The sequence below is a fragment of the Panthera onca genome, chromosome C2 (assembly GCF_046562875.1).
Source record: "Panthera onca isolate mPanOnc1 chromosome C2, mPanOnc1 haplotype 2, whole genome shotgun sequence".
Classification (NCBI taxonomy): Eukaryota; Metazoa; Chordata; class Mammalia; order Carnivora; family Felidae; genus Panthera; species Panthera onca.
The window spans coordinates 15892844-15908842 of record NC_138347.1 but is presented as its reverse complement, the minus strand read 5'-3'; the positions used below and the strand labels follow the sequence as shown (position 1 = coordinate 15908842).

General features: G+C 38.5%; 1 protein-coding gene across 6 annotated transcripts in view; it reads left to right on the top strand.

Moving 5' to 3' along the window:
• Positions 1–15999, top strand: part of USP16 (ubiquitin specific peptidase 16) — a 27662-nt gene extending 11663 nt beyond the window's left edge. For all 6 annotated transcript variants that reach the window (XM_060640347.3, XM_060640342.3, XM_060640343.3 and 3 more), the window contains 12 exons: positions 194–289; positions 1574–1704; positions 2039–2126; positions 3205–3283; positions 5084–5175; positions 5525–5581; positions 6492–6668; positions 8282–8945; positions 10042–10136; positions 11263–11349; positions 15306–15462; positions 15550–15999. In XM_060640347.3, coding sequence (XP_060496330.3) covers positions 194–289; positions 1574–1704; positions 2039–2126; positions 3205–3283; positions 5084–5175; positions 5525–5581; positions 6492–6668; positions 8282–8945; positions 10042–10136; positions 11263–11349; positions 15306–15462; positions 15550–15674 — 1848 coding nt within the window. In that variant the 3' untranslated portion in view covers positions 15675–15999. The remainder of the gene's footprint in view (positions 1–193; positions 290–1573; positions 1705–2038; positions 2127–3204; positions 3284–5083; positions 5176–5524; positions 5582–6491; positions 6669–8281; positions 8946–10041; positions 10137–11262; positions 11350–15305; positions 15463–15549) is intronic.

Below are 15999 nucleotides of genomic sequence, written 5' to 3'. Positions count from 1 at the left end.
GAGCCTGGAGCCTGCTTCGGATTCTGTGTCTGCCTGTCTCTCTGCTCCTAACCCACTCGCATTCTGTCTCTGTCTCTCTCAGAAATAAACAAACATTAAGAAATACTTGAATTATTTAAATACTTGAATGATGAAATAAATATTTGATTTGCCTTTAAATAATTTTCCTTTTCTTTTCCATTCTACATTTCAGAATTTGTCACAAACACCAGTGCTGAGAGAACTACTAAAAGAAGTAAAAATGTCTGGAACAATTGTAAAAATTGAACCACCTGATTTGGCACTAACTGTACGTACTTTAAGTTTTTTTTTTTTGTTTTTTTTTTTTGTTTTTTTTTAAGTTTATTGATTTATTTTTGAGAGAGCTTGCAGGCGCGTGCAGGGGAGGAGCAGACAGAGAGAGAGAGAGAGAGAGAATCCCAAGCAGGCTCAGCCCTGCCAGGGCTGAGCTCAATGTTGGGCTGGATCTCATGAGCTGGGAGATCTTGACCTGAGCTGAAATCAGGTGTCAGACGCTTAACCAACTGAGCCACCCAGGCGCCCCAGGATTTTCTTTTACAGTCAGTAATTTTCCTCTCTGAATATACACATTCTAAATTACTATCATTATTACTTCTTAATGTTTATGTATTTTTGAGAGAGAGCATGAGCAGGGCAGGGGCAGAGTGAGAGGGAGACAGAGAGTCCGAAGCAGGGTCCGTGCTGTCGGTGCAAAGCCCAATGTGGGGCTCGAACTCATGAACTGTGAGATCACGACCTGAGCTGAAGTTGGACACTAAACCAACTGAGCCATCCAGGCATCCTGCCATTCTAAGCTATTTTAAAGAATTGATGCTCATTTTCACCTTTTTTGTTTGTTTTGTTTGCTTTTGTTTTAGGCTACTGAGTTAAACATTTTCAGGCTAATAGATTTAGCTTTTAGATTTATTTGCTATGTGTATGTCATATTCTACTGTGCTCTAGCGTTCAGTGTCCTTCTTGGGAAAGTTGTTGATATGCGTGAAGCCCTAGGCATACGTTATTTTTTTTTAACAGCTTTTAAGGTGACTTAAATGCTGTGTAGCCAAATGAATTTTACCCTATCAATTTTTTTTAAAGTTTATTTATTTTGAGACAGAGATAACGCGAGTGGGGGAGGGACAGAGAGAGAAAGAGAGGGAGAGAGAGAGAATCCCAAGTAGGCTCCACATTGTCAGCATGGAGCCGGATGCTGGGCTCAAGCTCATGAACCGTGAGATCATGACCTGAGTCGAAACTAAGAATCTGACAATTAACCAACTGAGGTGCCTAGGTGTCTCCTACCCTTTTTTAATTATTCATATTTTGCTCTGGCTCTTTCAGTTCTTAGGTGGTAAGCTCCTGATACTCTAAAACTAAAATAGTAGAACTGAATTCTTCATCAATAGTCAGTGACCAGGAACTTTCTCTGTTGTTCCTGATGTACATTTTGAATTTTGAAATGGGACAGTTTTGTCAGGAACACTGGCAAATGCAGGCAATACTAGCTACATTTTGGTAAAATAAATGTTTCCAAAATTTGACTGAAGAAAGCAATTTTTATTCCCATATTCAGGAACCCTTAGAAATAAACCTTGAGCCTCCAGGCCCTCTTACTTTAGCCATGAGCCAGTTTCTGAATGAGATGCAAGAGACCAAAAAAGGAATCGTGACACCTAAAGAACTCTTTTCTCAGGTCTGTAAAAAGTGAGTATCTGCCTTGATTCTGTTTTCAGTGCCTCAGTAAGATGCTGAGAATTAATATGAAAAACTTAGTAGCGTTAGAAGTCAACCCAGTAAATGTATTATAGTGTGGTTTATTTCTTTTGGATTAAAAAATATGAACTTTATGTGAGAATTAAATCTGCCAAGGATGTTGGTGAACTAAAGGGATATTTTGAGAAACTGGAACACTCTGAGATTTTGGATACAATCTTAAGATTTTTGTAAAAATAGTTTCATATTTTAATAGACTCATCATTGCTTTTTTTTCTTTCTTTTTTCTGTTTTGTTTTCTTTCTTTATCTTTTATTTTCTGTAGAGCAGTACGGTTTAAAGGCTATCAGCAGCAAGACAGCCAGGAGCTGCTTCGCTATTTATTGGATGGAATGAGAGCAGAAGAACAACAAGTTAGCATATTTCGACCCGTATATTTTGTGATCCCATCTTCATTAACTTGTCTGTCATTTGAGGTCTTAAGGATTGTTAAAGCAATGAAAACTAGTTACTGAGGCCATCGTATTTAACATTTTTTTTCTATACCAGTGTTTTCAACCAGTATGTTTTATCACTAGAATGAATGAAGAGAATTAGAAACGATTCTCCTTTTCATGATGCTCTGTTTTCCTTGCTGGTTAGAGCATTATTGTTCCTTGGGAGTTCTATCGTACTAGCCTACACCAGAGAGCTCCAAAGCGTTGGAAAATGTTTCTCCCAAAACAGTGCCCAGTTGCAGCGCATTCCTACTCTTATTCTGAGTGTGATTTAACACAGCTTTTTGAATCTAGGAAGTGTGTTCACTTTTAAGAGTCAGGGAGCATAGTTACATTTAGAAATTTCTGCAGATTGCCAGGATATAAAGTAAAGTATTTGGGGATGTTGAGTATAACTAATGAATGTAATAATAAGACTAGTGATAACAAGTGATAACTAATGATAATATTTAGTTTGCTCTTATATTATGTCGAGCACTGTTCTCAGAATCCTATGTGCATTTCCATACTTGGTCCTCACAACCTTTCTGTGAGGTAGATGCTGTTAATCATTTTCTCACTCCATAGATTGTGAAACTGGGATGTAGAAAAAGTGCATTACCTGGTTGAGGGTCACCCAGTAATGATGGTGCTTGGCTTTGAGGACCAGAGTCCCCTGTAGCTCTCATTTAAACAGTCTGCTTCTAGGACATGATATTTCAGTGGTCTTTCCAAAGGAGGTGGGCATGTGCTGAAAAGCTTTGGTTTGAATAGATTAAAATCTTGAAGTAAGACAGTGCCTTTGTTCAGGGGTTAGTGCTTGTTTTATAATTCTTTTTAGCTCCTTGAATTAATTTTGAAAATGTGATTTTAGAAATACTATTTTTTATTCATTAAAGTTTGGGGAGCTAATTCTTGATCACTTTCTTGACTTGATTACATATTTTCTAAGGAAAACAAACTATAAACCTTTAACAATTTAATAGTATATATATATCCATTTTATTACTTTTAGAGAGTGAGTAAAGGAATTCTTAAAGCATTTGGTAATTCTACTGAAAAATTGGATGAAGAACTAAAAAATAAAGTTAAAGGTAATGTCTGACTTTTTGAACTAAAACACTGTAGTTGAATTCTTCTGTATCTTAGGACAAGATATTGGCACGTGTATTTCAAATTCACAGTTATTAACATAAATTTTTCTTTATCACCATTGATTTAAAAAAAATATTCAGAATTCCAGGGGTGAATATTTTGGAAAAATTTAACTTTTGGTGTATTTTTATGCACTATTGTAGTGAAATTTTTAAAGGTAGAGCTAAGATGACATCACAGTTTTATATTTCAAAAGCTGAAACAGTTGACCCTTGAACAATGCAGAGGTTAGGGGTACCAGTCCTTTCCCTAGCCATTCCCACACATTTTGACATAAGTCATAATTTTTGACATAAGTCAAAAATCTACTTATATAACTTTTGACTCTAAAAACTTAACTACTAATAGCTTACTGTTGACTGGAAGCCTTACTGATAAACAGTTAAGTAACACATATTTTATGGGTAATATATATTATGTACTGTGTTCTTATAATAAAGGAAAGAATGTTATTAAAATCATAAGGAAGTTAAAATACATTTTCAGTACTGTACTATATTTATTGAAAAGAATCGCACGTGGACCCGCACAGTTCAAACCCGTGTTGTTCGAAGGTCAACTGTATTTCTAATGAGCAGTGATATGTGAATTAGACTTGTCTGTGAGTTGTCAGTAGCTGGCTTATTAATTGTGCAACCAACTTCATTATTACTGTTTTGTGTGGCATTTAAAGGTTTAGGACAGATCAGTCCAATAGAACTTTTGTGATAATGGAACTCTTCCATATTTATGCTGTCTGATACAGTAGCCACTGGCCACATGTGGCCATTTAACCCTTGAAATGTGACTGGGGTGACTGAGGAGTTAAATTTTTATTTTTATTTAATATTAATTTAAATTTAATATTCACAAGGTCTAGTGGCTACCATATTGTAAAGCACAGTTGTTTGTTTTTTTAAGTAGACTCCATGCCCAATGTGGGCCTTGAACTCTCACGACCCTGAGATCAAGAGTTGGATGCTCAACCAACTAATCCAGCCAGGCACCCTTGTAAATCACAGTTTAGAATCAACACATAGCACCCGTTTGCCTCCTTGGTGTCCTTTAGGGCCAGGCCAGTGACAGAGAGAATCCTGCCCTGTTGGCACTATCTGTCATCAAGTGTGTTTCTGTACAAATGGGTACACCTGTCATTTGAATAAGGGTGATGCATTTCTTGTGTTTAGAAAATTGGGTGACCAGGTAGTAAAATTGTCACCTTACACTAACTTACCAAGATTATTTCTGGGAACATAGAAAAATCAAAAGAAAGATTTTGTCTGAAACATTTTCTCATGGTTTTTTTTGTGTTTTGTTTTGATTTTAAATGGAGTTCAGTCTTAGAGTTCATAAAACAAGTTACATGCGTTTTCTCCTATGTTTGCTGCTGAATATTAGAATGGTAGAGCTAGAAGTGGTCTTGAATACCGTGTAGCTTAGCCCCATCTGTTCATGTCACTAGTGGGGATATTGATAGATAGAAAGTCTCACTGACTTGCATGGTTTATTTTGCACTGACTAGATCTAGGGTGAGAACTTTTTCTTTTTACAAGACACGATTGTGTTACATTGTGTTTATGCTCAAAATTGGAATATATCCTGCTGATGATAGCATAAAAATAAAAATTATAGTAATTATGAACGGAAAAAGCCTGTGGGATCAGAACTAAAAATAAAATTTTAAAGTTAGGTAAGTAAATAGTTTTAACTTATTCAGTTAATTATATAAGGGTAATTGATAAATGTTTTTCCCTTTATAGATTATGAAAAGAAAAAATCCGTACCAAGTTTTGTGGACCGCATCTTTGGTGGTGAACTAACTAGTACAATCATGTGTGATGAGTGCAGAACTGTAAGTTGCTGTGGTGTGGACTGGATCCACACATTAAGATTAATGCAGTGTAGTTTGTGAGTTGTGTCCTTCAAAAACAGAAGTATCTAGTTTTATAAGCTGTTCTTGGTTCAGCTGCCCAAATCGGCATAGTTCTGTCCTGGGACTATGAACCCGCCCCTTAGATCTGAAAGGAGTTAGTTTAACATTTTAATTTATTTCCCCTAACCCTAAGTTTTCAATGCTGTATAATTTTTCATTTTCTTAAGTCTTTATTTTAAAATGTCCCCCTCCCCCCATGATCTTACTATATAATGTCTAAAGTGAATCTTTTTCTTCTTTTTACTTTTTTTTTTTTGGGTTGGTTAAGGTCTCTTTGGTTCATGAATCTTTCCTTGATTTGTCTCTACCAGTTTTAGATGATCAGGTAAGACTTACTCAACTTACTTTATTTAAGTAGATTTTTTTTCCCCCTGTGTTAGCTTTTATAACGGAAGCCTCATCAATTTTTTTCCAAGTTTGTACATTAGCCCTTGTAGGAATTTTTAAACATATATTTAAGATAGAAGAATTTTAAAGATTTGAATAAAAATTAGGGTAAATATCTTTTTTTTAAAGAGGATAGTTGGTGTGTCTAGAATTCTTTATAGATAATTAACTTGATTGGTATACATATAGGGAAGTGTTTTCTTCATATTAAAAGTTACTATTTCTTTTCATTATTTAAGAATAAACACAAATCCTTTAAAGTCTTCAGTTCATACATGTTAATAAGAGTATGTCAATTTTCAGCCGTATCAATTTGGTTCCTATCAAGTAGTAGTTGGAGGAAAGAAAACACGCTATGAATATTGGATAAATCATTATTCAAATTAATATGAATGAGGGGTCCCTTTAATCACTGTTACTTAGTGATTAAAGTCTTACCAAACTTACTTTATTTTCTCTTTTTCTAAAACTCTTTAACGTGGAAAGGAGAAAGATAAAAAGGGCTGCCTTAGTGGGACAAGTACATCACTGATAAACACGAAGTGCATTTAGAAACAGACACAGTTACAGTGTGATAGAGCATGTACCTAATAACATTCATTATGTTCCTTTCTAGTTAACTTGCATGTAAAGTTGTCTTTTGTACTGTTTTGTTTGGTTGCTTGTTTTCTCAGTATGTGAGGATTGCTTTCTAGTAATTGAGATGAATGAATTTTGTCTTGGATGTATTTTCAAACATTGTGGAAAGTAAACGTAGTGTAAAATAGGAGTAGAAAAATATTTAGGTAACATGAAATCTTTTCACCAAATAGTAGTTGTAAAATTTTATTTTTGGCCCATATTTTAAGAGTGGTAAGAAAAGTATAAATGATAAAAATTTGAAAAAGACGATGGAGGATGAAGATAAAGACAGCGAGGAAGAGAAAGATAATGACAGTTACATGAAAGAGAGGAATGACATTCCCTCAGGAACAAGTAAGCACTTACAGAAAAAAGCAAAGAAGCAAGCCAAAAAGCAAGCCAAGGTGGGTAACTGGGAAGAAAACTATGCTTTTCTAATTTTGTATCTGCTACTGTTACGTTTGAAGTCTGAGTGACTGAAAGAAAAGGTTGTGCTTTTTTGTTTTTTATCTTGCATTACTTGTGAGAACTTTTAAGAATTTTAGTTCATCTTAAACAGTTTTTTGAGTTCTTAAAATTTAAAAATTTAAAAATCTATAAAGATGTACAGTGAGAGGCCCCCACCAAGCCTGTCCTCTTACGATGTTGATGACCACTTAGTTTCATACGTGTCCTTCCACAGTTTTTTGGGAAATAGGATTAAATACAAATACGTAGTCTTGGTTTTTCCTCCTTTAAAAAATTATACGCACTGTTCTGGACCTTGTGTTTTGTTTGTTTCTACTTAATTGGACTCGTGGAGATTTTTCTGCATCAGGACACAGAGAGTCAGTTGTCTTAAACAGCTGTATGCTATTCTGTTTTATAGATGTAACCATAGTTCATTTAACTGTTCTCTGTTGATTTAGTTTGTAGTCTTTTGTTAGGTAATAACCTGTGCTCTGCAGGGAATAATCCTATACACCTGTCATCTGTAGAGCACATTTTGAGAAGAGGGATTGCATTTGTAATCCTCCACAAAGGTTGTACCAATTTATATTCCCACCAGCAGCATACGAGACTTGCTGTTTCTCTTCATCCTCAATAGCAGTTATGTTCTATGACTTCTCCCAGTCTGATGGAAAATACTATCTCAGTGCAGTTTTATTTTCCATTTCGTTTAACATAAGTGAAGTATGTTTTTATGTTTGAGTCATTTGTGTTCCCTTTCCTTTGCAGTATTGTCTTCTGTCCGTTCTCCATTTTTCTTTCATGGTTTAACTGTTTTTAGCCAAAACACATTGGAAAATGTGTCCTGCGTATTGTCCTTCAGCCGTCTGGAATTACAGATTAGCCTCACAGGGACTGTCATTTTACCTAGAGTCTTCAGGCATTCCAGTGACAAGAGTGTGCTGAAATGCCTTCCCCTTCTATGTGGAAATAGGCTGCAAATGGGAAATAAAATGCTTCTAGGAAGGAAGTCCTTTGTCGTCCTCTGTACATGAGGCTTCCTTGCTTCCTCCCTAATTTTGGGGTATTTGTTTCCTGGAATGTTCTCCTCCATCTTGCCCAAAGCAGTCCTGTACTTGTGCATCCTTGAGTTTTCAGTTTGCTTTTTCTTCCCTCAGTGAACCTTTGACCCAATAATCATAACTCGCACGGGTATACCCCTTCCTGTTGTGTGTATAGTCAGATTCCCTGCTTGGTTCCATACTAGTCTGCTTGGGTGTACCAGTTACCGTCTCATCCACTGATCTGTCTAGATCACTTCTCTTAGAGCACAGACCATGCCTTGCACAGTTTTATTTGCCCTGTGTAATAGTATTTTGATGATTGGTGATGGTTTATTCCTGCTTTAAAGAACTTTTTTCATAATTTCTTTGATCCCTGATAGTAAAGGAACTTTTAGGATCAGAATTCTGGGAATGAACTCTTCCTTATAAACTTATTTTGGATTGGTAAGCAAGAAAACCTGATGTGGTACGTGCATACTCTTTCTCTTCCTATTTTTAAAAAACGTTTTATGCTTTTTGCACAGAACCAACGAAGGCAACAAAAAATTCAAGGAAAAGTTCTTCATTTAAATGATATCTGTACCATTGACCATCCTGAAGATAATGAATGTGAGGTTGAAATGTCACTTCAGGGAGAAGTGGATGTTAAATCCAACCATATCTCAGAAGAGGAAATCACACATAAAGAATATTGCGTTAATCAGAAAGATTTGAATGGCCCAGAAAAAATGATAGAAAACAAAACTGACAATCAAAAATCCACAGAGGAAGTAGATATGAGAAATGTCAACATGGATAATGATTTGGAGGGTCTGGCCTCTTCTCCCACTGAATGTCCTAGGAATTTAAGTGGTGCCTATCTGACAGAAGGGAACAGTGGAGAAGTGGACATTTCCAGTGGTTTCAAAAACCTTAACTTGAATGCTGCTCTTCGACCTGATGAAATAAATATAGAGATTCTGAATGAGAGTCATTCTCCTGGGACCAAGGTGTATGAAATTGTAAACGAAGATCCAGAAACTGCTTTCTGTACTCTTGCAAACAGGGAAGCTTTCCATACTGATGAATGTTCAATCCAACATTGTTTATATCAGTTCACCCGAAATGAGAAACTTCGAGATGCAAATAAACTGCTTTGTGAAGTATGCACCCGGAGACAGTATAGTGGACCAAAGGCAAACGTAAAAGGTATTTGGAGTCTCTCACTGAAAGTGAAATTCATGTTCAGGGGCCCGTTTTGCACCGCATAGGTAGAGTACTGCTATTGTAGTTGTATCAGGATTTGGACGGCATCTGGAAGTTCCTTCTCCTGTGTAAATATTTTGGTAGAAGGATAGACAAACAGATTGAAGTGGCTGGTGCTGTGTGGCAGCCTGACAGCAGATAGAGCGGGACAGTTCCCTCTCCAACACCTCTTTCTGTGGCCAAATTATCCCCCTGGGATTTATCACAACAGGGTCCTTACCCTTACAGATAGTGGCTACTTCTTTGCATCCTCAGTTTCCTGTCAGCATTTGTGATGGCCCTCATCTCCTTTGTATCCAGGAAGCTTCACTTCATCAGTGTACTCATGAGATATGCCCAGTGCCAGGTACTGGGAGGACAGCGCTTTCTTCTAACCTCCCTCAAATATACAACAGAAAAATACTGACAATTCCCTTTCTCCCCAACAGCCCCCCCCACCTTTTTTTGAGCTTGAGTAAGTGGGGTAAGGCGGGATTGTGGATTCCTAAGGATTCTTCCTAGAGTTGTTGAAACATTTTAAAGGTCTAGTTTTTTATTTATTTGAATGTCAATACAAATAGTAAATTGTGTTGATTTTATAGCAGTTCTGTTCGCCTTAGAGCAGACATCGACAAACTGTTGTCCACAGGCCGAGTTTGGTCTGCCATCTGTTTTTGTATGGGGTCTCGACATGTTTTTATTGATGAGCATTTGAAAGTGATCCGATGGTAGTACTAAGTATGAGCCCCAATTAAATGGTATCTGCCCAGAAATGATTTCATTTTTTCCCTCAGTAGACTGTAGTCGTACTCATTTGTTACTGTATTTAGAATTACATCAGTGAAAAGTTGTGGGAATTTGTGGAAATTTTTACTGATACCTACAGCATATACTTAATTTTGCCTCTTGGTCCACAAAGCCCAAAATATTTATTATCTGGCCCTTTCCAGAAAGTTTAAAGATGATTGCTTGAGATGTTTGAAATGATTTTACAGTAAATGTGAATGCTTTAGAAATCTAAAACCATTTCCACACTGCTAAAATTTCTTTTTTTCTTTAGGTGAAAGGAAACATGTTTATACCAATGCCAAAAAGCAGATGCTAATCTCTGTTGCTCCTCCTGTTCTCACTCTCCATTTAAAGAGATTTCAGCAGGTACCCTTTGGTTACCTCAAATTTGTTTTAAATATTTAATGCTTTATTTGTTACTGTCTCACTATATTCCTGTGTTTCTTTGGTTTTCTGTTATTTCTTAATTCTAACTTTCAAAAAGTAGAGAAGAAATATATACGGGTGTGACAAAAGCTTAGATGAAGATACCTGTCAAGGTGGAGGAGAAACTTAGGCACAATCCTTCCTCGATTTTACTAGAATTCATGTTGCTCTTTTTAGTAAAATTAGTATCTCACTCTATCCTTAATTTCAGGTTAAAAAAAAAAAAGTCCAGTTTACTAGCTGTATTTCACAGTTAAGAAATTAGTGCTATTTTTCTGTTGTGTGTGTGGTACGTTATTTGTACTGACCCTTGATAAAAAAGACATCGATACCTTGGATTTTCATCATTTTGGTGACCCTGTTTTTTTCTGGAAGACTTTTACTGTAAGCAGTACAAGTTTTAAACTCAGTTCCAAATTTCCAAAGAACCTTAAGAATGTATTCCCTCCTGTGGTTGTTATATGGTTTGATTAATTGGGTGGGTGTCTCTGAAATAAGCACTAAGCTTGGGTAGGGAGGGAGGCTCGAGAGGATGTGTTGTACAGGAAAGTATTTTCCAGTTGTTGAGTTTTAAGCACTTAAAACCTCTGGTCTAATGTGGCTTTTCTGGATGGCTAAAGCAGAAACACTGAGAATTTTCTCATGGGAGTAGATTTTTTTTTTCTTAAGTTTATTTATTTACTTAGAGAGCATGCATGCATGCTTGGGAGGAGCAGAGAGAGAGGGAATCCCAAGCAAGTTCTGCACTGACAGTGCAGAGCCTGAGGCGGGGCTCGAACCCACAAACCACGAGATCATGACCTGAATTGAAATCAAGAGTTGGATGCTTAACCGACTGAGCCCGTGTGCCCTGGGAGCAGCTTTCTTAATCTGTTGGGGTGTGGGGTGTGTGTTTGGTGTGCACTTCGCAAAAATCATTTAGTGGTCAGAAAGAAAAGAGTCTCCTGAGAAGACTGAGCTAGGGTTTGATGTTGGTGTTCTTTTGTGCATTGGGTGGGACTACAGTTTACTTAATGTGTACAACTTTTCTAGGAAAATGACTCAATCTGTTGTCTCTCTTTTTTAGGCTGGTTTTAACCTACGCAAAGTTAACAAACACATAAAATTTCCAGAAATCTTAGATTTGGCTCCTTTTTGTACCCTTAAATGTAAGGTAGGTGAAAGTGGTCTTTTTGGGAAAATCCTTTAAAGGGAAATCATAGCTTATTTACCAGATACTCCCAACAGTAACTCACTGAAGTATGAGGTTGATAAGAATGAATAGAGTGGGTCTTTGATCTTTGTACCATTACAATTTCAAGATCTGTGATGAATCATTTGGAACATTAGGTTGTTAATTTCAGTTAATTTTTTGAATCTCTATTAATTGTGGCAGACATTGTCTTGGGAGCTGAGGACACAAAACTAAAGATCAGCAGATACATTAAGTAATTTCAGTTAAAAGAAATTTTTTTTTAATGTTTATTTGTTTTTTGATAGCGAGCAGGGAAGAGGGAGAGAGAGGGAGACACAGGATCCAAAGCAGGCTCCAGTTTGTGAGCTGTCAGCACAGAGCCCAATGTGAGGCTCGAACCACAAACTGCAAGATCATGACCTAAGCCGAAGTCAGAGGCTTAACTGACTGAGCCACCCAGGCGCCCCAAGTAATTTCAGTTTAATATGGTTGAGTGTTATAGACACAGAGCGGGGGTGGTATGCACTTAACCCAGTATGTTGGTGGTTCAGGAAATGCTCTGTGAAGTAGACCACACCTTAACCACTCTTTACAGGAGTAAGAGTTAGTGTGATGGGTCAAGAGGAAGTTCAGTTTTCCAGGCAGAGGGACCAGCCAGAGCAAAGACAAGTAAAATGACATGGTGGGGGCTAGGGACTAGCAGTAGAAGCAGTTGTAGAGCTTCTGGTACAAAGCTAGAGAATGTTGGGAGGTGAAGCCAGAGCAGTGAGATGCAATGAGGTTTGGAAGATTATCATGGTGAGCAACTTGGGCTTTATTAGGTATGCAGTGGGGTGCCACTGAAGAGTTTAAAGCAGTGGGGCGACAGCCGGATCTGTGTTATTATACGAGTTACTTGCTGAAGCATGGACGTTGGATTTTAGGCAGGAGCTCTCTAGTTTGGAGGCTGTTGAATTAATTTAGTCAATAGATGGTGAGAGCTTAATTTAGGATAGGAGAGGGCAAACTTGAGAGAATATTTCATGGGGTAAAATTATCCAGACTCATGACTTATACAGGCTCTGGAAGCTGAGGAAGAGGCCTTGAAATGGATGGTAAGGGTAGCGCAAAAAAGAGTTGAGCATGATTCCTGAGGCCTGGCTTGAGTGACGAGGCATCTGGTAGATGGGAGTACCATTCATTGAGGTAGGAAATACAGGAAGAACAGGTTGGGAGGTAGAGAAAGGATAATGAATTTGGTTTTAGATACACTGAATTTCAGGTATTTTTGAAATACTCAGGGGGACACATTTAGATGTGCATGTCTGAGGCTCAGGGCAGAGAGGTCAGGTCTGGAGATAAAGATTTGGAAATCAGTACATAGGTGATGGTTAAAACTATGAGGCTAGGATCCCCTGTGTAGAGCATGGAGAAAGAGAAGAGATGGTTAATGACAACTCTGGTGAGCATAGGGGTGTAAGAGGCCTATGTACAAGAGGAGGACACCACCAACGATCTTGACAGATCTCCGTGTTGAAGAATTTGGACAATTGGAGAAGCTGTATGTTTATATTCGGATTTCAAATGCTTCAGTATAAACAGTAATTCGTGTGCAGAATTTGAAATGATAGAAATTCTCCTATCCTCCCTCCCAACTTAAAATTTTAAAATTCTCCAAGAAAGGTATTTCAGAGCTGGTGGGCAGAGTGAATTGTAATTGTTTTTATATTATCACCATGGTGCAGGGCCACGTTTGCCAGTAAGCAGAAATACCTTTGGTTGGATTAGTTTGAACGCAAGGGTATTAGGAATCCATTGTTTGCCTACATTGCCCTGCGCTCAAGCTTAAGGGAGAAGACTGGGTGGCCTCAAGTGTCAGCATATCAGAGAAAAAGACCTAGAAAGTATTTGTGGATTAGAAGGTATAGAGGTCATGGTAAAATTTTTAAGAAGTATTGGTGACTTCAGTGGATTGAGCAATGAATGACAATATTGGAAATAAAGCATATAGGTATGTTTGAGGCATTGTTGAAAAGGAAAAGTGGTAGATCAATTTTTTTTTTTTTTTTAAGTCTGGGAAACTTAGGTGGGTTTGCAGAGCAAGAGGAAAATCTAGAAGTTAAAGATACAGAAAAGAGAGAGATTTGACTGAGCAAGACCCTGGAGGAAGCCAGAAGGGCGGGGATGAGGACATTAAGTTGGACTGTTGTTTCCGAACAAAAGGGACAGGATACTTCATCTTCCTGAGAATGGGCAACTTACGGTTGGGTAGGTTTTATCTGTTTTCCTGAAGTGGGAGGTGAGGTCAGCTACAGAGAATAATAAAGGTGATAAGGAGAGGCTATAGGAGTGGTTAAAGTCTGGGCCCGTTGCTGTGAAGGATAGCTGTGGAACTAAGGAGCTAACTAAGGAACAGGTTCCAAGATTACACAGTCACATGGGGGACCCTCATGAGTCCTCAGTGAGTTTATCAGTCTGCAGGGATATGTAATTTTGCTTTCTGGCAACACCAAACAGCAGCTGTTTGGGTGTGTGGTTGGGAAGGCTCATCGTAGGATTCAGAAAGGAGTTTTAATTAAAAAAAAATTTTTTTTTAATGTTTACTTATTATTGAGAGACAGAGACAGAGCAGAAACACAGGAGGGGCAGAGAGAGAGGGAGACACAGGATCAGAAACAGGCTCCAGGCTCTGAGCTGTCAGCACAGAGCCTGATGTGGGGCTCGAAGTCACGGACCGTGAGATCACGACCTGAGCCAAAGTAGAGGCTCGACCAGCTGAGCCACACAGCCGCCCCTGGAGTTTTAGGATCAGTGTGTTGGCAAGGCTGGTGGTGGGTGTTAAGAGAGATTATTTGTAAGACTGATACACATGGTTCAAGTTCTCCAGCTTTAATATGCTTGTCCTTTGGGCATCAGTAGGTCTTGGGTGGGGGTCTAAGATTCTGCATTTCTAATAAGCCCTCAGGTAAATGCTGACACTGCCGTTCTGTTGCCATCTTGAGCAGTGAAGACACAGACTTGATAGGGGAATGAGGCCAAGAGAGGCTTCCTCGGCCAGGAGAAAGTGAGGACTCCAGGATCCAGTTAGGTTAGAGAGAGGGGAGATCGGTGAGAGGAGAACTGGAAGAGTGGAAGCCTTGTGAACGGAGACTAGAAAAGTGGGAAGACTTGAACAGTTCTGGGCCGAATCAATTGCAGAATATAGGCCTGGCACTTAAAGTGGGATGGCAGGAGAAATCCTGAGCAGCTCACTGAAGGACACTGAAGTCCCTAAGGAAGCAGACAGGACTTGGAGTGAAGGATGAAGTTCTTCTGTGAAGAGGGGGCCACAGATTAAAGAGACGACAGTATTATTGACGGATAATGATGCCCATTCAGGGGGACTTGTTACAAGAGAACCTAAGTGGAATAGTTGTCTGAAAGCAGCCCCAGCTCAGAGAATGCCTGTCCTTGTCACCAACCATGTAGCATATGGGGTCTTAAAATAAGCAGCCTCCACCATCTAGCTAGCGGAAGTGAACCCTTGAGGAGCCAAATCTCTGAGGAACATTTGTAAACATAAGGGGTGGTTTGGGCACGACTTAAACGCGATCCTCTTGCTGTTAAAGGCTTACAGTCTCGGCAGGAACTGGAACGATAGAGCTGTTAAGGTATTTCGCAATTATCAGAGCCCAGGACTCCTATGGAAACTGGCAAGTTCAGTTACTGAAGTATCTGGGCCGGGAAGCTGCAATTGAGGCAAGTGGCCTCTGGTTTGTGATTCTGGCAGACCGCAACGGTGACTTTCTAATAAAAACCTAAGTGTGACACTACTCTGTAGGGGGAAAATAGTAGTCAAGGTCAGACTCATGAATGATTTTACATTCTCAAAGGTTAGAAAGCCTTCGCTTAAATTACCTTGCCCATGGCATCTATAAACGGGACTAGAACTAACTTCTGAATTCTCATTTTGAAAGAATGTCGCGGAAGAAAACACAAGGGTACTTTATTCCTTATACGGAGTCGTTGAACACAGTGGCACCATGAGGTCAGGGCATTATACTGCCTATGCAAAGGCAAGAGCTGCCAACAGTCACCTCTCTAATCTTGTTCTCCACGGTGATATTCCACAAGGTAGGAGGGCGTGGGAAATTCTGGCATTCAGAGGATTATGGCCAAACCAAAAAATAACGGAACTTCCCATTTGTTTTCTCCTGACAGATTTTGAAATGCAGTCAACCAAAGGGCAGTGGTTTCACATCAGTGACACGCACGTGCAAGCTGTGCCGACAACTAAAGTCCTGAACTCACAGGCGTACCTCCTATTTTATGAGAGAGTACTGTAATCGTTTCGAAAAGTGCTTTCTCCACAAACAAGTTTATAGCTTTTAAAGTGGCTCTAATTAATAAAAAGCGAAGACTGACTGTAAAATCATGTTTAATAAAGAAGCGAAGGCTCTAAGATCATGTTCACTTAAATACATGCCAGAAGAAATGTTTATTAAAATATTGAAGGGAAAATACCTAAAAATTTACAGTGGTTTTGTATTGTCATAGTGGTTTTTATTCTTGCTTCCAGTTTCTGGAAAGGATTTTGAACCCCAGTCCTCTGTGCTTAAATATGTCTGGTTGATGGGTTGTAACACATCAATAAATCGACTTACCCCCAAA